At 55.1% G+C, this 21,572-nt stretch overlaps 2 protein-coding genes and 1 long non-coding RNA gene across 4 annotated transcripts; 2 read left to right on the forward strand and 1 right to left on the reverse strand.

The window, feature by feature from the left end:
• The first annotated feature begins 173 nt into the window (after positions 1-173).
• On the forward strand, positions 174-1,820 carry SAMD1 (sterile alpha motif domain containing 1). Its single transcript, XM_077765738.1, has 4 exons — positions 174-586; positions 679-775; positions 876-987; positions 1,092-1,820. The coding sequence occupies exons 1-4, from the start codon at positions 190-192 to the stop codon at positions 1,248-1,250; spliced, it is 765 nt and encodes a 254-aa protein (XP_077621864.1). The 5' UTR covers positions 174-189; the 3' UTR covers positions 1,251-1,820.
• A 1,083-nt stretch (positions 1,821-2,903) lies between these two features.
• Positions 2,904-6,012, forward strand: CUNH19orf67 (chromosome unknown C19orf67 homolog). Of its 2 annotated transcripts, none has more exons than XM_077765750.1 (6): positions 2,904-3,374; positions 3,985-4,129; positions 4,275-4,375; positions 4,467-4,652; positions 5,020-5,154; positions 5,640-6,012. In XM_077765750.1, exons 1-6 carry the CDS (start codon positions 3,040-3,042, stop codon positions 5,812-5,814), a joined length of 1,077 nt encoding a protein of 358 aa, XP_077621876.1. In that variant the 5' UTR covers positions 2,904-3,039; the 3' UTR covers positions 5,815-6,012. The 2 variants fall into 2 exon arrangements, with proteins under 2 accessions (XP_077621876.1, XP_077621884.1); XM_077765758.1 differs by having other exon boundaries at positions 3,988-4,129.
• A 4,202-nt stretch (positions 6,013-10,214) lies between these two features.
• Positions 10,215-11,185, reverse strand: LOC144232921 (uncharacterized). The gene is made up of 3 exons (XR_013335557.1): positions 11,103-11,185; positions 10,507-10,727; positions 10,215-10,239 (listed from the first exon to the last, which is right to left on the reverse strand). It is a non-coding gene; the product is annotated as an uncharacterized LOC144232921 (long non-coding RNA).
• Positions 11,186-21,572: the final 10,387 nt, after the last annotated feature.

The following is a 21,572-nucleotide window of genomic DNA, read 5'->3' on the forward strand; positions in this document are numbered from 1 at the left end:
GGCGCGTGGTGACCTTGGCAAGTGACTTAATCTTCCCGAGCCTCAGTTTCCTCTGCTTGTAAAACGCGATTTAATAGCAGTAGCGACCCCTTGAGGTTGTTGAGCGAGTTTAGTGAGATTTGGCTACCAAGGGCTTTATTAAACACAGAGCCTGGCACGGACCGAATGCGTAAAAGTTAGTCCGTGTTGATGTTAAAGGTGGGTGGGAAGCACACCACTCGGTCCCGGATCACAGGGACTGGGCGGAGGGTCAGAACGGCTACTAACCTTTCCTGCCTCTCTCCCTGGCACCAGAGAGGTGGAGAAGAGCGAGTGCTTGAGAAAGAAGAAGAGGAAGACGACGAAGAGGAAGACGATGAAGACGATGTGTCCGAGGGCTCGGAGGTGCCCGAGGGTGACCGTCCAGCAGGTGCCCAGCACCACCAGCTTAATGGCGAGCGAGGCCCTCAGAGTGCCAAGGAGAGGGTCAAGGAGTGGACACCCTGTGGACCCCACCAGGGCCAGGATGAAGGCCGGGGGCCAGCACCAGGCAGTGGTACCCGCCAAATATTCTCCATGGCAGCCATGAATAAGGAAGGGGGATCAGGTAAGGAACCTCTCTGAGTTGGGGAAGGTTTTGTGACGGGCCGGAGCTGAGCCCCACGACAAAGCCACAGGCATATGCTTTTTCTTTCCCAGCCTCTGCTGCCACTGGGCCAGACTCCCCGTCCCCTGTGCCTTTGCCCCCAGGAAAACCAGCCCTCCCCGGGGCTGATGGGACCCCCTTCGGCTGTCCGTAAGTTGGGGTATTTGAGCCATGGGGGTGTTGCCTGCGCATGTGTAATAGAACCAGAGGCGTGTCGCTGCTCACTGGATCACCCCCTGTTCTGCTCCAGTTCCGGGCGCAAAGAGAAGCCGGCTGACCCTGTGGAGTGGACCGTGATGGACGTGGTCGAGTACTTCACTGAGGCTGGCTTCCCCGAGCAGGCAACGGCTTTCCAAGAGCAGGTGAATTCCCAGCCCTCAGTACCCCTCCGGATCCCCGGGGGCGGGGAGGAGAGGGGGGCGGGGTCTGCTCTGACTCTGCTGTCCCGTCTGTCTGTCCCACTCAGGAAATCGATGGAAAGTCTTTGCTGCTCATGCAGCGGACAGATGTGCTGACTGGCCTGTCCATCCGCCTGGGCCCAGCCCTGAAAATCTACGAGCACCACATCAAGGTGCTGCAGCAAGGCCACTTTGAGGATGACGACCCCGATGGCTTTCTAGGCTGAGCACCCAGCCTCCCCCCCTGCCCCGACCCATTCCGGCCCCCGTCTCACCCAAGACCCTCCCCCCCCAGAATCCAGGAGCTGGATGGGGATATGCTCTCAGCCCTCCTAACAGATTCCAGTGAGGGGGTATTTCTCCCCACTCATCTCTTCCCTGTGTTTCCCCAGCATACATCTATTTGGCCCCCAGCACATCCTGTACTCCATGATAGAGGAGTGTGGGGTGAGACAGGGCCTGCTCATTTCACCCCAGGAAGCCAACCTTCCCCACCCCAGGTCTAGGACATTTTTGGAAAAAAAAGAAAAAATGGGGGCTTCCCATCTCCCCTAGGTCCTCTTCAGTTCAGCCAGATGTTTCCTATATAAATGTTTTGTTCTGCCTGTTCATTTCGGTGGGTGGCCTCTCCTCTCTCCCCCACCACCCACGCCCCATCCCGGACTGCCCCTGGGAATAGCTGGGGTGGGGCCCCTGGGTCTTCCCTAACCTTTCTCCTTCCTTTCTGTTGGTTGTCGCTCCAGCTGGCTGTATTGCTTTTTAATATTGCACCGAAGGTTTTTTAAATAAAGTTTTAAAAAAAAAAATGCCAGGAGTTCGTTTCATGAATGGAGTGGGGGAGGGGTGCGCAGCGCACACGGGCCTCCAGGAAGAGTCTAGGCTAAGACAGAATTGTTGAAGGAGGAAGACAGGTAGTGCATGGGGCTGCCTCACATCCAGATAGAACACCAAGTACTCCAGGAGATCAGGCATGTTTGCCTGGTTCTGTCCCCATGCTCAGAAGAATGCTCAGGCACACAGTAGGTGCTCAAATACTTGTTGAGGGACCAGCAGTTAACTAGGTTTTATGAGCGTTTTCTCGGTTGCTCTTTCCCCAGCCCAATGAGGCAGCGAGCTCATAACAACCCACTTTCCAGAAGACGCAGCTGGCTCAGCACAGCAAAGATGCTTGCTCAGGGTCACACGGGGTGGGGTCAGACACCTGTCTGAGCTCTGTACCCGGAGTCTTTTTAAGGGTAATTAATGTATTTGCCTTTATATCCGTATGTAGTCAGCCTGTGCACACCACCAAAAATTCAATCTATAACTATGGGGGCAGGGGACGGTTCTGGGGCCAGGGCACGGTCTGCAGGCTTTACGGTCCTCACCAGTAAGAGGAACCGAAGGGACGATGAGATCATGGGACAGGCACATTTTTCCAAGTGAAGATTTTCAGCATTGCTCTCAGTAGAAAACAGCCACTTACATCACAATGCCCACTAAGTTCTAATGCAGTTTCTCAACTCCATTAGAGTTTTTTGGGCTTTTTTAAAAATATACAGATTCTGGGGCCAGAGTCAGACTTTTAGAGGCCTGGGCTTCCTTGCTTTATGTACCTGTGCCCTGGGTTTCGACGCTCGCTAAAGACCCCTCTTCCCCAGGAAACCGATTGGGAGAGAAATGGGCGCTGGCCCCCAAGCCACACCCCGGGACATGGCCGCACCGGGACTGGCCCAGGTCGCCTTTCTTGGACGCGTCCCCCCAGCCAGGTTCCGGGAGCGCGCGTGTGTGCGCGGGGCCCCGCGGGCGCGCACCGCGGACCGGAGCGGCGCGCCCCTCCCGCGTGTTGAAATTCAAACGAGGCGAACTCCCTCCGCGCGGCGCTGCACCGACAGAGAGGTCGAGGCAGGGGCGAGTTGGAGGGGCAGCTGCGCTCCTCGTCCGGGCAAGTCCGAGGTTCCCGGGGCGGGGTCAGACCCGCGACCAACGAGAGCGGCGGAGGCTTAAAGAGCTGCGTTCCCCTCCTGCGGCCCCACGATGGCTACCGAGCAGTGGTTCGTGGAGCCGCTCCCCCCGGGCCCTGGGGAGACCCCGCCCCCGGCCGACTTGGAACCTGGGGCACAGCCCGGCGGGGACCACTCCTGGTTGGCGTCCCCTGGCGCACCTGGGGACCCACCCGAGGCCGAACCGGTGGACGTCCAGGGGCAGCTCCCCGAGGCCTCTACCGCTACCCCCTCCCCAGAGCCTCTGGCCGCGGGCCCAGGGCCCGCCCCTCCTCGCCTAGCCTTGGACACCATGTTCAGCCCCATCACCGAACAGCTCCGCTACCTGCTCAAGAAGGCAGATGACTTCCAGAGCTACTTACTTTACAGGTGATGCTGGGTGGGGTCCTATGTCCCTGGGAAGGAGACTGCGGAGAAAAACAGGGCAGGCAAGGCACGCTAGGTTCGCAAACTCGAAAGCGTTAGGAGCCAGAGACCGTAAATGAAGCTAGTTGAGTGGGCCTCCAATTTTCGAAGAGTGAGAAGGGCTGTGTAGAAATCGGGGGTTAGCGCCTGCTATGACGTGGCCCCCACGGGTTGCCGATTCGCAAGGACGTTTCTGTTGGCTCACATCTTGAACCCTGGGCAGGCTAAACAAAACCCAGTCTGTGCCAGATTTGACCCTCTGATTACCAGTGTGGGACCCCAAAGGATAATGTGATTCCCAGCCCCGGGGGGTGGAAGAGACTGTCATTCTCTCATTTCGGGAACCATTGGAATCCTCCTCCGGGAGGCTGTTTAAACCCTAGATTTCTGGGCTCCTCCCTACAGGAAATTTTGAGTCAAAGTCAATTGTAGAATTCAAGTGTTCCAAATGGTTTTGATGCAAATAGTCCTGGAAGATACCTAGCACGGGAGGTCCAGGCCAAGAATACTGGTTGGCAGGGAGGAGGCAATGGAGAGGGAGGGACCCCAGCCAAAGGCCCCCTTCTCCCTTTAGCAGGGACCGAGTGCAGAAGGAACAGCTGGCAAAGGCTATGCCCACCTTCCTACAGATGTGCGAGCCCTACTTTCTCTACCTGGAGGCAGCCGCGCGGAGTGTGCCCCCCATCTATGGAGCCCTGCAGGAGCTGGTCCGAAAGGGGGTGCGTGGAGTTTTCCTAGACCCTATGCCCCTTTCTTCATCCTGGGGGGGGGTGTTGGGAGATGGTGGGGGGGTGTTGGGAGATGGTGGGGGGAGAGCGATCCTAGCAAGCCAGCAAATCTCATGATGCCCCCTCTCCCATGCAGCTGTTGGAGATCTCCCAACAGCTGACCCTACGCCTAGAACAGCTGGTCCTCATGTATGCCTCCTTTGGGTTTGTGGACCTGGAGGAGACTGACCCCCTAAGGTAATACAAGGGTAGGAGACCCGGTGTGGGGGCGGGGAGAGGGTGGAGTCCAGAGCCCAGCCTTATTTCCCACTGTCCTGTCTCCTACCAGCATCTCCTGTTTCTTCTGCGGGAGGTTCTCCATCAGCCCTTCCCACGAGGTGTCCATGTTCAGATACTGTGCCCCAGCCGCCTACACCGCCAGCCGCTTCCCCCGATACCTCTATAAGAAGATGCGCTGGAATCTGGAAACCACCCCAGAGCCCAGTGGCAAGGGCCAAGATTCCCACGTGGATTAGTGAGTCCCCTAACAGAATGAAAGTTCTCCCCTCTCTGTGCAGAATGCCAGTGTGGGCCTCTGAACCGCCGCCGCCGCCGCCACCACCACAGCATGGAAAGCCAGGCAGGAAACCAAAGATCTTTGAAAGGCCATCCCCCCCTTTAAAAAAAAAAAAAAAATTCACCCTCCCATTAAAATAGAAGTCCTCCTCTTAAAAGTAGGCTGGCAAGGAGAAAAGGCCTCCCTGTGCAGCCGCAGCCCTACCAGAGAACTTGAGGGCAAATTCTGATGAGTTTCCACCTCCCCTCCCCCCCTCCCGCCCCAATTTAGAGCCTTCAACTAAAGAAGCGGCTCATTCTGAATTGATCCCCTCCTGCCCTCCCAGCTACTTCCTCTGCTACCGAGATACATGGGAAGACGCTGGCAAGACTCCTGCCAATTCGTGCCCCCAGATCCAGAAGCTGTGGTCCATTGGCCGATGGGTGCCGCTAGGACCAGCTGAGGATGACCTTTATTCATGGTAGGAACTAAGAGGATGGCAAGGTGGGCTCGGGCCCTGGAGGGAGGGGCAGAACCGCACCAGAGACCATCCACTCCCCCCAACATCGTTTCCCTTGGTAACAAGGATAGCATTTTATTGTGCCCTGAAAAGTGCTTTATGCAGACTTGTGTAACAACCCATTGAGGTCTCCACTACCAGCCCCATTTTAGAAAGAAGGAAACAGGTGCTCAGAGAGGTTAAGTTACCTGCCCATGGACACACAGCTAAGGTTAGCTGAGTGATAGGCCAGGTCAGGGCTAGAGTTGTTCAGCCTCTCAGAGCCATTACACTTGCTCGCCGATTCTCACCAACAAGGAAACCACTTACCCCCACCCCCACCCCCAGGGCTTTTCCCACCCCCAGCTGAAACAAAGCCCCTTTCAGCCACAGCCTCTCACTCGAGGGGAGGGGCTCCCGAGAAGCAGGGGGCGCTCACGTCTAGGCCTGTCTGCCCCGGCCCCCAGGATTTTGTGCCCGCAGCCGCCGGGGGACTACCAGCAGCTGCTGACCATCGGCTTCGAGGAGCCCTCGCACATGCTGGCCACCGACCTGCTGGTGCAGATCCTCACGGGCCAAGGAGGCCCGGCCCGGCCCCCGAGCGCGGCCGGGCCCGCGGCATGGGCCGCGCAGGGGTCTTGAACCTGGAGAGAGGGTGGGAGCTGGAGCTTGACAGTTCCAAACTCCAGGAGAGGGAGCAGGGGAGGGGCTCACTCGTTCTCCTAGTGCACCTCGGCCTCGCCTTCCCAGGGGCCAGGCCAAGCTGGCCCGTGCGCACCGGGTCCGACCTGGCCGCGGAGCCCTGCGTGCGGACACACCAGTTTTGCGTTAAATAAAAGAAAAGAAAGAGGTCACAGGCTCAGCGTCCGTTCGGAGCGCCGCGCCCCACCCCTTGGGGCGAGGAAGCCCCGCCCACCTGCGCGCCCTTCTGGGAACTGTAGTCTTTGAAACAAAACCAGAGTCCCCTGACTGGCGGACCAGCTCTCAGGGCATGCGCAGAGGCGCGCATGAAGCTAAAGGGGAAGTAAGCAGTGCCTGTCAACAACCGGAACCCAAAAAACCTCAAGTTTTGGGTAGCCGGGAAATTCAACGCCCAATGGGGGAAGGGACTCGGGGCCACGCCCACTCTCATATTTTGACCCGGAAGTGACTTCTTTTTACCGAAAAGACTATATTTCCCGATGTGCACCAGCAAAGGGCCCGTGGTCAGTTTCCAAAAGGCCAGAATCAAATCTTCCGCTTCCAGCTTTTGGGTCATGGAGTGGGCAGGTCATCTTACTTCGCAGGGTGTCCGGGGCGCGCGCGGGATGGCAGAGCCGCAAGGAACTCCAATTTGGGATCGCTAAGCTCCACGCCAACCTTGGACTGGAAAGGGAGTCCCGGGTTGAGAGAGGCGAACTCACCTATTCAAGAGCCACAGCGCGCGAGTGGTGGAGCTCCATCCCGAACCGGGTCTTTCTGCTCTCAGCTGGTCCCTTGCGAAGGGAAGGGTGCCCTTCCTGACCCCGGTGTTACTTATCTGCCGGTAACCCCCTGTAAGGGCTGCCTTTTCATTTCTTGTAACGTTTTTGGAATCGAAAGAGGGTCCTAGCGTTTATGCTTTTGAGCAAAGCAGTCGCTTACCTGAAACTCAGGCACAAAGGCATATAGTATTGTAAGCACCAGTTTCAATGACAAAAACGGACGTGAGAGGTAAAATAAATCAGGATTGGACGGCAAAACCTTTTATCTTTTGGGGGAGGGGCGGGGGAAGCGGCTTCTGGTGACAATTTCTGACTTCATCAAGGATTTTTTTGGTCTGAATGAGTTCAAGGGGATTCTGAAGCTGCCTAATACTGATTTAAGTTAGTCTTTGTGAATTACACACATACACAAAATATTTCAACAGCTAATCAATGAAAGAAATTATTAATGTTTCTCTTTCTGGGGTACTAAGATTTTGGAATCTGGTGTGTATTTCATACTTAGAGCAAATTTCAAGTCAGACCAGCCACACATAGCTTTAGACTGTCTCCCTTAAGGCAAATCCACAGGCCACTTAAGACCGAAGGTTTCTGGGGGCACCTGGGTGGCTCAGTCGGTTTAGTGTCCGACTTTGGCTCAGGTCATGATCTCTCAGTCCCGGAGTTGAAGCCCTGCATTGGGCTACGTGCTGACAGCTTGGAGCCTGGAGCCTGCTTTAGATTCTGTCTCTCCCTGTCTCTGCACTCCCCGCCCAAGCTCGCTTGATCTCTCTCTCAAAAAAATAAACATTAAAAAAAAAAAAAAAGACTTAAGTTTTCTGGTGCAAGGTGGCAGTCCTGGGAGAGAAAAGAAACAGGCTCAATTTCCTGAATCCTGTTCCTCATGAACTATCTATATGCATGATTCTCGAACTTCAGTGTGGAATCATGTGGTGGGTTCGATTCTTAAGTCTGGCCTGGAGCCCAAGAATGTGTGTTTGTGACAAGATCCCAAGCCACCCTGATGCTGCTGGTCCAGGCACCACACTTTGAGAACTGCTAGCCTACATCGACATGATGGTCCTCACACTTGGCTCCACCTGTAAAAAATACAGATGCTGGGCCACCTGGGCGGCTCAGTCGGTTGAGCATGTGACTCTGGCTTTCGGCTCAGGTCACGATCTTGCAGTTTGTGAGTTCCAGCCCCATGTCCAGCTCTTCGCTGACAGTGCCGAGCCTGCTTGGGAGTCTCTCCTTCTCTCTTTGCCCCCCACCCCTTGAAATAAATAAACTTAAGAAAAATGTTTTTTTTAAACAAGCTCTGGGTGTTTCCATATCCCACCTTGGCAGCACTCGCTCTTTGTTTTCTCTCCACACCTTTCGGAGAATGAAGCATGTGCTCAGTGTGGTGATGATGGAATCGGCGGGCGGTTCCTTCTTGGGGTGCAAAGCTGTGTGCGCATTCTTTCGTTCTTCATTACCTACTTGTCCTGTGTAGAATCAAGTCTGTGGCTGGACCCAAGGCATACAGAGTTGGACAAATCCAAGAGGTTAAACAATGGTTCTGAATCATTCCTGGGTCTTCTGGGTCTCAGTGCATGGGTAAGAAGCTGATACCCTAAAACCACTGTCTATAACAGCAAAGATACACTTTTTCAACGTAGGGTGTCCACAAACTCTTGAATCCCATCAGGGGCGAGGACCCTTGAGCCCCCTGGCTCGGGAGAGAAATTTAAGGAGGGCTTGGCAATTGACAATTACAGGCTCTACTACAAACAGGTGTCCCTTGTGGCCATTCCTGTGCCCACCCCCTATTTTAAAATGTTTCTAAGTAGTCACATTAAAGTTCCTTAGATTTTTTTTCTTTTTTGTTTTTAAAGTTTACTTATTTAGGGGCACCTGGGTGGCCCAGTTCGTTAAGCGTCTGACTTCAGTTTAGGTCATGATCTCAGTTTGTGAGTTTGAGCCCTGCATCAGGCTGTCTGCTGTCAGCACAGAGCCCATTTCGGATCTTCTGTTCCCCTCTCTCTCTCTGCCCCTCCCGTATTCACACTCTGTCTGTCTCAAAAATAAATAAAACATTCTTTAAATTTATTTAGGGGCACCTGGGTGACTCAGTCAGTTGAGCGACTGACCTTCTTAGGTCATGATCTCGTTGTTCACAAATTCCAGGCCCGCATCAGCTCTGTGAGGACAGCTGACAGCTGACAGCCTGGAGCCTGCTTCAGATTCTGTGTCTCCCTCTCTCTCTCTCTGTCTCTTCCCTCACTTGTGCTCTCTCTCTCAAAATAAACATTATTTTTTTTTTATTTTTTAAAGCTTACTTATTTATTTTGAGAAAGACAGAGACAGCATGAGTGGGGGAGGAGCAGAAAGAGAGGGAGAGAGCTAGCTGCCAGCACAGAGCCGGACATAGGGCTTGAACCCACCACCATGAGATCATGACCTGAGCCGAAGTTGGACGCTTAACCGATTGAGCCACCCAGGCGTCCAGAGAGACAGAGAGAGAGAATCTTAAGCAGGCTCCACGCTCACCGAAGAGCCCAACGGGGGCGGGGTTGGGGGAAGGCCTTGGTCCCACGATCCTGAGATCGTGACCTGAGCCGAAATCAAGCAGCGGATGCTCAACCGAGACACCCAGGCACCCCTAGATCTCTCTCTTATAGGTTACGTTTCTCCCTTGCTTTTGGAAATCAGAAGCTCACTCACTGCTGATATGGAGGAACACTTACCTGCCCATTGAAACGGGCATTTTCCAGCATACCCCATTTCTCTCCTTTATATCTGTCTGGAGCCTACAGGTATGTGAGGTTTGTAATAGCTGGACAGATTATAAAAGGCTTTGTATGCCCTGCCAAGAAGTTTGTGCCCTCACCACCACCACCGTTTCTTTTGTAGCTATTGCTTACGTCCCCAGGGCAGGAACAACCTCTTATCACCTCTGTCTAGCCAGCGCCCAGCTCCGGGGCATACCACTGGCACTGGCACAATAAATGTTGACGAAGTCCGGAAGAAGGGAGGGCATGAGCTAGTTGATCCGAACACCGCAGTTCGCGCCCGCGCCGCCAGGGGGCACCAGGACCCGGGCCGGGGCAGACCAGCAGCCCCAGAACTGGGCGGTGAAGGGCACATTCCAAATTCTGGCCGGCACCTCCCGTGGTTTTCTCAGGCCTTCCTCCGCCAAACGAGCTCCCGCTCCCGCCCCCGCCCAAACGAAGAGGACCCAGAGGAAAACAGCCTGAGATTGCCCAGAAAGAAGGGGCTTTATTGGGGAGTGAGGGGAGCCGAGGCAGTTTACTCGAACGGTAAAGGCCAGAGGCAGAGGCCAGTTCGGTTTGCGGTTAGGCGGAGAAGGGCTGGAGAGTCTCACCGGCAGGGCTGAGAGTGGTGGTGTTTCCCAGCGTTGGGCTAATAGTTTTATAGAAGAGACTGGTCAATTTCACAAAGTCAGGTTCAAGGAGGGGGCTGGTCGATTTCATCTTCCCCGGAGCGGACTGCTGGCCCTCTCCAGGCCTTCCCCGGATTGGGAGGGCACTCCTTGGCGCCCCTACCGCTTTCCTCTGATGTGCGTGTTACCTCTGGCGGGGTGTCCCAGCCTGCTGAAACCTCAAGGCTTCCGTTCCTCCTGGGGAGAGGAGGCCAGACGGAGGGCCGACCTCAGAGACCCGGGCACCATGGGAGTGACACTCATACACAGGGTGGGGCGGTTTGGGCCCCGGGACTACCGCATCCTTGTCACCCCCGGGCCTTGCCCAGAACTTTGTGTCCTAGCCCAGAGTAACTTCCCAGGGGGCGCGGGGGTGCACTTCCCGTGGCCCAGCATCCTGGCGAGGGAGGAGAGGGGAGGGAAGAGCGACTTGCGCTTGAGGCAAGAGGCAAAGGGGGCTCCCACCTGCTCCAAGCCGTTCTCCGATGCCTTCCTGCGGGGAGGCCAGATCACCGCCAGCTTTCCGTCGCCCCTGCTCGCTGCGGGGGAAGGGGCACTCAGCCGGGGTTGCCCCTCCTGTCACCAGCTGGAGGCGGCCAGGACCAAGGAGACCGGCCGCGCCCCTTAAACACACAGGCGTTTACCCTCCTTCCCATGGAGGCCTCCATTCTGGAGGAGGGAGCAACCTGAAGGAGGAGGGAGGCGAACCCAGAGTGGGGAGGTGGAAACCCGTGAATTCTCAGGGAGCATCCGGGAGTGTCAGAACCCAGGCAGGTTCCCTGGAATCCGATAAAGACATCTAAAATCCCCCTCCCTTCCCCCCACCAGGAGCCTAGGTGAGATGTATCCAGGAGTCGACCATTCCGAGTAGGGGGTGGAGCAGAGCGTGGGCAGCCCTGAAGGGGTGGGTAGGGAACGGAGAGTTGAGGGGTGGGGGGGCATGAGTCTGGGAGCCCCAAGGAGGTACCCCAACTGCCAGGGAAGAGGCCACTGGAGTTGGGCAGTCGGTGAGGACGGCCGGAGCCCGGAGAGTCCCTAGAGTGGGGACGCGCGTGGCTTACCCGTGAGGCTCGGCGCGGGCTCCTTGAACTCGGCGGTGCCGTAGACGCAGAGCCGCTGGCGCTGCAGCTCCCGCTCGCGCTCGTGCACCTCGCGCACCNGGGGGGGCGCGGGGCGCGGTGGAAAATGCAGCAGGGGGGCTTCCGGGTCTGACCCCGAGGAGGAGGTGTCGGGACACTGAAGAGGACGGTGCTTCGGGGCCCCCGCGCTTCGCGCTTCGGACGGCTCGGGGCTGTCTCTGCCTGGCTCGAGGCTCTCAACCCCCCCAGCTGCGGATGGCCCGGGGCGTTCTGTGTCCAGCCGCGCTGACGGCCCAAGGACTTCGCTCTCTCGCTCAGGGGTCTCCGCGCCCTGCTCTGCGGAGAGCACGGAGACCTGGCGTCTTGGCCTGGGTACCTCGGCGTCCTGCTCTGCGCCAGGTCCCGGGACTTCGATGTCTGACCCGGGGGGCTCGGGGCCCCGACCTTCGGACGACCCCAGGGCTCCGCTCTCCGGCCCGGGGGCCTCGGCGTCCGGGGTTGAGAGCAGCTCGGAAGCCTTAGTTTCCAGCGCCGGAGTTTTGATGCCCAGAGCCGGGACACGGTGCCCTGCGCAGCACCTGTGGCACAGTCACCGCCCGCGGGTTCTAAGGCGTCGCCTACCTCAGCCGCTTCTCTGACCCGCCCCTGGCCTCCAAGAACGGCCCCCGGGGACAGGGCCGGGCACCGCCCCCTGCACCTGCAGCAATGACTTGGGCCCCGCCCCGGCCCCGCCCTCCGGGCGGGGGCGCCCCGGCAGGGCACTGCGTTTGGTTCACGGACGCGCCTCGGGTCAGCTCAGGGCACCAGACTTTTCGTAGGAGGGCTTCCCTAGGCGTGGCCCGCCAGCTGGGGGACAAGTCTGGGTGCCGTTCCACTAACGGGGCGCCACCCTGGCACCTTTTTCGCCCGCACGTCCCCGGCACTCCCAGGAGGCTTGACCCCCATCGGGGCCCTGGGCTGGGTGTTGGAAGCGCCGGCCTTCAGGTCCTGGAGTGCTCCCAGCCATCTTTCCGGAGCCTTGCTAGCCCCGCCCAGGCCAGCGGGCGGCAGCGCCCCTGGCCTCGGGGCTGTCCAGCCACGTTCCACCCCTGCAGCGCACAGCTCAGACTGAAGGGGGCGCCAGGAGCCCTCTCATGGCGCATCGCAAGCTTCCCCCGCCAGTGCCTGGGCTCAACGAGGCTGCTTCCAAGAGGTGTGCCGCCGCTCCCATCAAGCCCGAGGCTGCTTCCCCTCACCCCTCCTGGAAAAGTCCTCGCGGCGTCCGCGGCCAAGTGCACTTCCAGATTGAGGGAAGAGGGAGGGACGCGCACAGCGCTCCCGGTGGCTTAGCGGAGCAGCTGCGGTTGAAAGGCGGTCACCTTGGGCCCGGTCGGCTGGGAGGGCCCGGGGAGGTATCCAGGCTTGCGGTGTGGAGCGGCTCCCCGAAGCTGGCGCCAGATCTGGGCGTTCAGAACCTACAGGACCGACGCCCCCGCGCGTTGACCCACCCCCGAAGACATTTTCCACTCTCTTCCCCCCAGGCTCTCCCCAGATCTGTCCTCTGACCCTGCTCTACCGTTGTAGGGAAACCAGGAAGAAAGATAGTTTCGTAGAGAATGGTGCCGAACCGCCTAGGAACCTCCAATAATCCAACTATCTGATCACTCTTTCCCCCCAGCTGTCTGCCTACCCTCCTGACTCCCCTCCTTCCCACCCTTTCCTGGATCCTAGTCTCAGGCTCCTCCCTCTGAGCCCTTTGGCCTAATTGGAATTGGGCCCAGCCGGGATCCATCCCAGGCAACACCTGGGCAAGGTACCAGCCTTCTCCAAGGCTCAGTTCCCTCGTCTGTAAAATGGGGAAGGCAGTGCCGACTTGCTTGGGAGGCAAGAAAGATTAAAGCTTTACTTCGGGAAAGAGCTGTGGACAGCGTTCTCTCCTCTTCATCGCCTCCTCTTCCTCTTTGACAGCACTGACAAGGCTCTGGGTCGTCCCATCCCACTGAGCCTTTCCCACCCATGGACACTGATGGACCTTCTGATGAACCACACCCTGCTTCCTGGTCTGACTTCCTCTTCCATTAGCTGCGGGGTCTCCGAGGACAGCGCCATCTCCTGGTTTCCCTCTCCGACATCTGGTTCACCTGCATCCACAGGCTTCCTTTCCCTCTGGCTTCCACCGGGGTTGGCTGATGGGGAGGGAGGTCAGCACCTCTACTCCACGCCCCTGCGTCTGAGCCACACTGTTTGTGTCCCTTCGCTGCCGGTGGCTGCTCCACGCAGCTCTCTCAAGGCCAAGGCACGGAAACAGCCCCTGGCTGTTGCTAACCCAGATCGTTTCCCGAAATCTTTATAAACCAACTCTTTATTGGAGCACCTGGGTGGCTCAGTCGATTAAGCCTCCGACTTCGGCTCAGGTCATGATCTTGCGGTGCATGAGTTCGAGCCCTGCAACAGGCTCTCTGCTGTCAGCAGGGAGCAGGCTTCATTTCCTGTTCTGCCTCTCTCGGCCCCTCCCCTGTTTGCTCTCCCCTCTCTTTCTCTCTCTCAAAAATAAATATATTTTTTAAAATTTTTAATGTTTATTTTTGAGAGAGAGAGAGAAAGTGCTAGTGGGGGAGAGACAGAGAGAGAGAGGGACACAGAATCCGAAGCAGGCTCCAGGCTCTGAGTTTTCAGCACAGAGCCTGACGCAGGACTCAAACCCACAAGACATGAGATGGTGACCTGAGCTGAAGTTGAATGCGCAACCGACTGAGCCACCCAGGTGTCTCAAATAAACATTTTTTTTAAAAACCTAACTCTTCACTAAGCTCTGATGAGTATGCAATCTCTTTCCTGCCAGCACTCAGCCCCTGACCAATTCCAACCTCATACTTTATTTTTTTTAAGTGTATTTATTTATTTTGAGAGAGGGAGAGAGAGAATACTAAGCAGTCTCTGCACTTTCAACAAGGAGCCCAACGCAGGCTTGAACTCATGGACGGTGAGATCATAACCTGAGCCGAAATCGAGAGTCCCAGGCTTAACCAACTGAGCCACCCAAGTGCCCCCACAACCACATACTTTAAATGCCATCTCTGTGCTGGTGTCTCTCAAATTTGAGATTTGTCTCTCAAATCTCTACGTCTGACTTCTCCTTTGGGTTTAAAAATTTGTTTTTCAACGTTTATTTGTTTTTGAGAGACAGAGCATGAGCAGGGGAGAGGCAGAGAGACAGGAAGACACAGAACCCAAAGCAGGCTTCAGGCTCCGAGCTGTCAGCACAGAGCCCGACATGGGGCTTGAACTCATGGACCGTGAGAGCATGACCTGAGCTGACACTAGATGCTCAACTGACTGAGTGACCCAGGCACCCCTCCTCTGGATTTTAGACTCATCTCCAACACTCTTTAGTCTAATAGATACGTCAAACTGAACACTTTCTTCTTCATTGCCGCCGCTGCCACCTCCTCCTCTGCCTCCGTCGTGCTCGTGGTCATGGTCTTCTTCTCCTTCTCCTCCTCCTCCTCCTCCTCTTTTTAACTTTTTTTAAAAATATTTTTCTTTTAAATGTTTTATTTATTTCTAGGAGACAGAGAGAGAGACAGNAGTCGTGGTCGTGGTCATGGTCTTCTTCTCCTTCTCCTCCTCCTCCTCCTCTTTTTAACTTTTTTTAAAAATATTTTTCTTTTAAATGTTTTATTTATTTCTAGGAGACAGAGAGAGAGACAGCATGAGCAGGGGAGGGTCAGAGAGAGAGGGANATGGGGGGCTTGATCCCCTGACCCTGGGATCATGACCCAAACTGAAATCAATAGTCGGACAACTAGTCAACTGACCGAGCCACCCAGGTGCCCCTCAAACTGAACACTTTCAAAACTGGGCTCTCGGTCCCCCCCACCCAGTTCTACCCCACACTGTGTGGCAGCCCTAATCCTTTCTGTTTTTCAAGCCCCAAACCTAGGAATATGCCTCAACTTCTCCCTCTCAGCCCTATTCCAACCCATCCCTATGCTAGATTGCTATTGAATCTGTTGACTCCGCCTCCAAAACATATTCTGAATTCATCGATTTCCCTCCGCCCTTGTTCCCAGCCACTGCACTGTCCTCTTCACTGAGTGGTGGCCCCCCACCTACCAATCAGAAGAATCTCACTTCTCTACTCTGACCCAGAAGGCCCTGCCCACTTCTCAGATCTCATCTTCTGACACTCTCCCTCACCCCTCCGTTCCAGTCTTTCTTTGTGGTTCCCTCAAACCCTCCAACTGCACTCCTACCTCAGGGCCTTTGCACTGACTTGCCTTTCTCGGCTTGGAAGGACTCATCGCCTGGCTGGCTTCGGCTCTGCAGGTCTCCACTCAAATATCACTTCTTTAGCCAAAACGTCCCTGATCACCCAGCCTACATCACACACAGCCCTTCTCCAGAACCCTAACCCTGCTATTTTCTGTAACTCACCCTATATGGCACTTATCATCAATTGCCTTTAGCTGTATATTATCTCTCTCTCCTCGTCACCACCAAAAGTGAGCCGATTACAGCATTTGCTCACCTCTAGACCCAACTACCTCATGCCTAGAACAGTAACTGGTACATAACGGTTGCTTAAGCATTCTTTAAGCATTTCCAGCTCAGGTCATGAGCTCATGGTGTGTGGGTTCGAGCCTCGAGTCGGGCTCCGTGCTGGCAGCGTTGAGCTTCCTTGGGATTCTCTCTCCCTCTCTCTGCCCCTCCCCCCTTGTCTCTTCCTCTCAAAATAAATAAATAAACTCTGAATAAAGAAATACATAGAACAATCTTGCCTCAATGCGGAACACAGGAGAAGAATACAAAAGGAAGCCCACATACTGTACATCTAAATATTTGACAGTTATAAAATCAAACTACAAACAATTAAATAAAATAGACTCTGTCCTCCAAAAGGTAGAAACAACCCAGAACATCCATCAACACATGAATAGAGAAATGAAATGTGGTGGTAGATCTATACAATGGAATATTATTCAGCCGTAAAAAGGAACTAAGCCCCAACACCCAGTGCGCTGTGGATGAGTCTTAAAAACATTACACTGTGTGGAAGTCGGACATACAAAAGGCCACATAGTGTATGATCCCATTTATACGAAATGGACAGATTGGTGGTTGCCAGGGCCTGGGGGAAGGGCAAATAAGAAGTGAAAGCAAATGGGCACAGGGTCTCCTTTTGGGGTGATGGAAATGTTGTGGCCCCAGATAGAGGTGATTGTACTAATTACCCGAATGGTAAATTTTATGTGTGTTTTACCACAATTAAAAACTAATTTAAAGGGGCACCTGGGTGGCTCAGTCACATAAGTGTCTGACTTCGGCTCAGGTCATGGTCTCGTGGTTTGTGAGTTCGAGCCCTGCGTCACGCTCTGTGCTGACAGCTCGGAGTCTGGAGCCTGCTTTGGATTCTGTGTCTCCCTCTCTCTCTCTCTCTCTCTGTCCCTCCCCTGCTTACACTCTGTCTCTCTCTCCCTCTCAAAAATAAATAAACATTTTTTTAAATAGATAGTAATTTAAAAACTATGTTCTCTCTGGGGCGCCTGGGTGGCTCAGTAGGTTGAGCATCCAACTTTTGATTTCCACTCAGGTCTTGATGTCACGATTCATGAGTTCGAGCCCCACGTTGAGATCTGCACTGTGTCAGTGCAATGAAAGCCTGCTTGGAAGTCTCTCTCCCTCTCTCTCTGTCCCTATGCCATGTGTACTCTCTCTCTCCCTCAAAATAAATAAATAAAATTTAAAAAAGTTTTTTAAAAATATGTTCTCGGGGCGCCTGGGTGGCTTAGTCGGTTAAGCGTCCGACTTTCGCTCAGGTCATGATCTCGCGGTTCGTGGGTTCGAACCCCGCGTCGGGCTCTGTGCTGACTGCCAGCTCAGAGCCTGGAGCCTGTTTCAGTCTGTGACTCCTTCCCTCTCTGACCCTCCCCTGCTCACGCTCTCTCTCTCTCTCTCTCCTAGAAATAAGTAAAAACATTAAAAAAATATATATGTTCTCTTCAGGGTGCCTGGGTGGCTCAGTCCATTGGGTGACCGACTTCTACTTAGGTCATGATCTCCTGGTCTGTGGGTTCAAGCCCCGCGTCGGGCTCTGTGCTGACAGCTCGGAGCCTGGAGCCTGCTTCAGATTCTGTGTCGCCCTCTCTCTCTGCTCCTCCGCACTTTGTGTTCTATCAAGAATAAATAGACATTAAAATTTTTTTCTTAAATATGTTCTCTTCTCCTATCATAGCAAATGTATTTTCAGAAAGACTTAGAAGGCCAAGTTCAAACGAAAATGTTTTGGATCCCTGGGAGTTTTGTACTAGAATGTGGGGCACAGGGAAACCCCAGCTCCCAGTCTGGCCTGCTGTACTTCTCCCTTTCAACTCTCTCCTGCACAGCAAGGAGCCTTGTGCCCAGATCACACATCCAAGCTTTATCCCTACCCCTCTGCACACAGATGCCCTTGATCACTTCTCAGGCTAGAGGCAGTGGGGTGAGGCACACCCTGACTCTGTGGTCTGCATTTGGGAGGCACATAGGCCTTCCGGGTGAGCCAAGGACAATTTGGATAGGGAATTCTGGGGTCCCGAGTACCCTGAGCAGACTCTGCAAGAGGGAGGGAGGACTTAGGCAGGTACGGGACCTTTGCCACTTGGGGAGGGCCCTGGCTGGAACGTGCCCTCTAGAGCAGGGGGCTGATGGCAAGGACCCTTCTCACTGAGGCTTATGTCAAATTGCACAGCGTGCACGCTGCAATTAACAGCGTCTGGGGTTCAGCTTAGGGCACGATCTCACTGTTTGATGAGTTCGAGCCCCACATCGGGCTCTGCATTGATGGTGCAGAGCCTGCTTGGGATTCTCTCTCTCCCCCTCACTCTGCCTGTCCCCTGCTCATGCTGTCTCTGTCTCTCTCTCAAAAAAAAAAAAAAAAAAAAAAACTTAAAAAAAAATGAATAAAAAAGAAAAGAACAGCAATGGGGGGGTAGAACAGGGAGCCTCAAGATTCTCAAGATTTGGGAAGGAAGGCCTCTGGACCTTGCTCACTACCTCCCCACCCCTAATCATTATAGAATCTAAAGAGCGTCAGGATCCTGGGGAGGCCACTTGATCTAATTTCACAAAAGGGCAAACTGAGGCCCAGAAGCCCCGGGGCAAGTTGTCCAGAGTTCCCAGGGGGCCAGACCTCCTGGCTCCCATGGTGCTCAGCCTCTGGTCTCCAGAATTCCTTAGCTGAATCAGTCCCTCTCCCCACCCCCACCAGGGTCCAGGAAGAGCGGGGAAGGAGTATATAAGAGTATCCCGCACGGTGGTTTGCCATGATGCCCACGTGCCGGTGACCCTTGGGGGGCAACTGGACGTGAGGCGTCTGGGGGGCCAAGCGCAGACGCCATTTTCTGAGGGGGTCAGCAGCTCCCCGCTCTCACCCACACGCTGCACCGCGCGTGTGAGAGTGTGTTTGCTGCAAGTCAGCCAAGTGCGGCAAGGAGGCCAGTGGCTGGTAAATAATTTATCAGGACAGCTGATAGTGCCTCCCCAGAAGTGCCCGCCAGCCCCCCGCCCCCCTCGCCCCCTTTCCCTCCTGCCTCCTGACCCAAACCAGCTGGACCAGCTCTCCCGGTGCCCGCCTGCAGCCCCCCCCTTCCCACCAGCTGGAGTCACAGCCTCCAGGGCACCTTCAAGCAAACGGGCGGTGGGTCCTGATCTTGGAGACCCGAACGAAGGTGGGCTTCTGGGCAGAGATGGCTCTGCAGAGCCAGATGTGGTCTCCGGCCACACCCATGTAAGTGTCCCGGGTCAGGGGGGCTGGTGCGCAGGGCCTGGGAGGGGCTCGGCGGGTCGCTGGCCTTGCCACGGGGGTGAGAGCCCCAGCTGGCCTCTCCTCAGGGAACCAGGGGGAGCAGAGAGAGGTCAGCGGGCAACCCCATAGGCTCTCCGTGTCTCCCCAGAGTCGGGCGGGAGCTGGGAACCTCCACTTCCTTTTTTCTGGGATTTTCCACTGGCAGTCTTCAAGCTCAGAGTCCTGGCTGGGGGGGGGGGGGGAGGGCTGTGACTGGGGGACGAGGAAACACCAGGGCCCCTCACTCCCATGCTTTGCTTCTCGAAACACCCCTCAGTGTCCAGGGTGGGAAGAAATGCTTGAGATACGACAGAAAAAGTTGCCAAACTAGGGAAGGTGACGGCAAAATTAGAACCATCACCAGCTTAACGAAATGGCCACCGGCCGCTCCTGGTGACAAGAGGCCACGGTCACAAACACTGTTCTTATAGAGTTGGACATAAACAATATCAAATGGGGCGTGCGGAGGGTTTTAATATTCAAGGTTTGAGGGCCTTTTAAAGTAAGAGGGTGGAGGGGCTCTAGAGGTTTGTAAAGAGTTATGGAAAAGGGTTTCCCCCCAGGGACCCCAATTTGGTTCCTCACTCTTTTGGGTCCCCTGATGCATTATTCACCAACTACAAACCTGGTTGCCTAGCAACGGGAACCTGATCTTGCACCCACCCCCCCCCCCCCCCCCCGCCAGGANGGCCTTTTAAAGTAAGAGGGTGGAGGGGCTCTAGAGGTTTGTAAAGAGTTATGGAAAAGGGTTTCCCCCCAGGGACCCCAATTTGGTTCCTCACTCTTTTGGGTCCCCTGATGCATTATTCACCAACTACAAACCTGGTTGCCTAGCAACGGGAACCTGATCTTGCACCCACCCCCCCCCCACCCCCCAGCAAGGAAGAGGCAAGGAGATTACATCTTGGGGATGGGACAGCAGAGGGAGCATGTCGGCCCTTCCCCAAGGGGAAACCTATTAGTGGGGGGTCTGGGCTCCCTTTGGGATACCTTGCAAAGAGCGACTTCAGCCCCCTCCCAGGCTGATCTCTGGCCTCCTGGCTGCCAAGACAAGGATGTCTGGACTCCACCTCTTCCCCATAGTGCTCCCAGTACTTTGGGCCTGAGAGCCCCGAGTTCTGATCCCGACTCAGTGACCTTGGACAAGTCTTTTCACCACCTCTTGGAGCCTCAGTCTCCCCATCCATAAAATAGGGGCAGCAGTCAGATCTTTGGGAGGATTAAATGAATTCCTATAGGCAAGGCATTTCACAGCGCCTGGAACATGGTACGCGCTGGCCAATGGCTGGCTGATTTTATTCTCAGAATATCAACTCAGGAAACCGTGGACTACGGTGTCCCAAGATCAGGGCAGGGAGGGAGAGGCGGAGGTGGCTGTGAGAGTCTAGCGGAAGCCCTGCCGAGCACTTAAAGCCCTATAGATAGTAAGCGCTAAGTGTCTGCACTATTATGCCTTTACGGTGCGGTGGGGAAAGATCTGGGAGGCCCCAGCAGAGTTTGGGCAATGAGGCTAATGGTCATCCAACAGGGTCAGTGATCAAATTAATAAATGTGTGAGGGATTGCCCTGTGCCTTCCCTGGACTAAGCATCAGGGACAACAGACAAATAGATACATTCTTTCTAGATACTGGCTTATGAAACACCTGCCAGGGTCAACGCACATCTGTGATAAGTTCACGTTCACGTAACAACACCTGTCCCCTAAGTGTCCGGCATGGCCACAGTCAGCCTCTCGATTCCAGGGGGAGGCACAGAAGGGGCAGCTCTGGAGCTGGAAATCGGGGATCCTGGGGTGCTGCGAGGAAATCAACAATGGGGGGATCTCAGGTTAAGCCTTCAACAGCCAGACCCCTCCACCTCATCTCAGCTCAGGTTCCAGCACTAGGCTGCGTGAGCTGGTAACATTTGCCCCCAGGTAGGAGATGTGGCAGGTTGCTCCAGAGTTCCCATGGCGATGGCATCCATGGTGGGATGGATGCTTCTGTGCCCAGACTCCCTCATTCCCTAATGCTTAAGGTATCCTGGGTAGGAGCTGAGGTCCAGAGAGGGTATAGAAATGGAAAGAGACACACAGCATGATAGGGGCCTGGGAGGATTTGAGAGTGTCTGATGGACAGCCTGGGAATGGTCCTTATAAATAACCATAAAGCATGATTAATCATGGGAATTGTTAAAGTTATGAGTGATAATAAATGATGTTACTGGTTTTGGAACGCCATGTCCAATTTTTTTCCTGCATGGAGACTTCCTTGCAAGGGCACCTCTCTACAGGGTGAGGATCAAGCTATCCTGACCCATTTTACAGATGAGGAAACTGAGGCTCAGAGAGGTGATGTCAAGCCTAGGAAGGGCTGTAGCTCAGCTTGTCAGCGTCTCTGCTCCCTCCTCCGCATAGGACCCCCGCCCTCTACCCCAACTCCTTTCAGTTGCAAAGGGGAAATAGAGGAAAATGGTGAGCTTTGGTTGGTTTCCAAGCAGCTCAGAAATCTTGGCTCAGAAAGGGGCATTCAGGAGGTTTGCCTGCTGAGGGGTGGAGACCTGGGAAGACCCCCTCCCTAGTCTCTGCTCTCTTCCCACAGGCCCATGGCCGAGAGCTCCCTCTACCGGCAGCGGCTAGAGGTCATTTCTGTAAGTGGAGCCCTCCTAG

The sequence above is a fragment of the Crocuta crocuta genome, unplaced genomic scaffold, assembly GCF_008692635.1.
Source record: "Crocuta crocuta isolate KB4526 unplaced genomic scaffold, BGI_CrCroc_1.0 scaffold693, whole genome shotgun sequence".
NCBI lineage: Eukaryota > Metazoa > Chordata > Mammalia > Carnivora > Hyaenidae > Crocuta > Crocuta crocuta.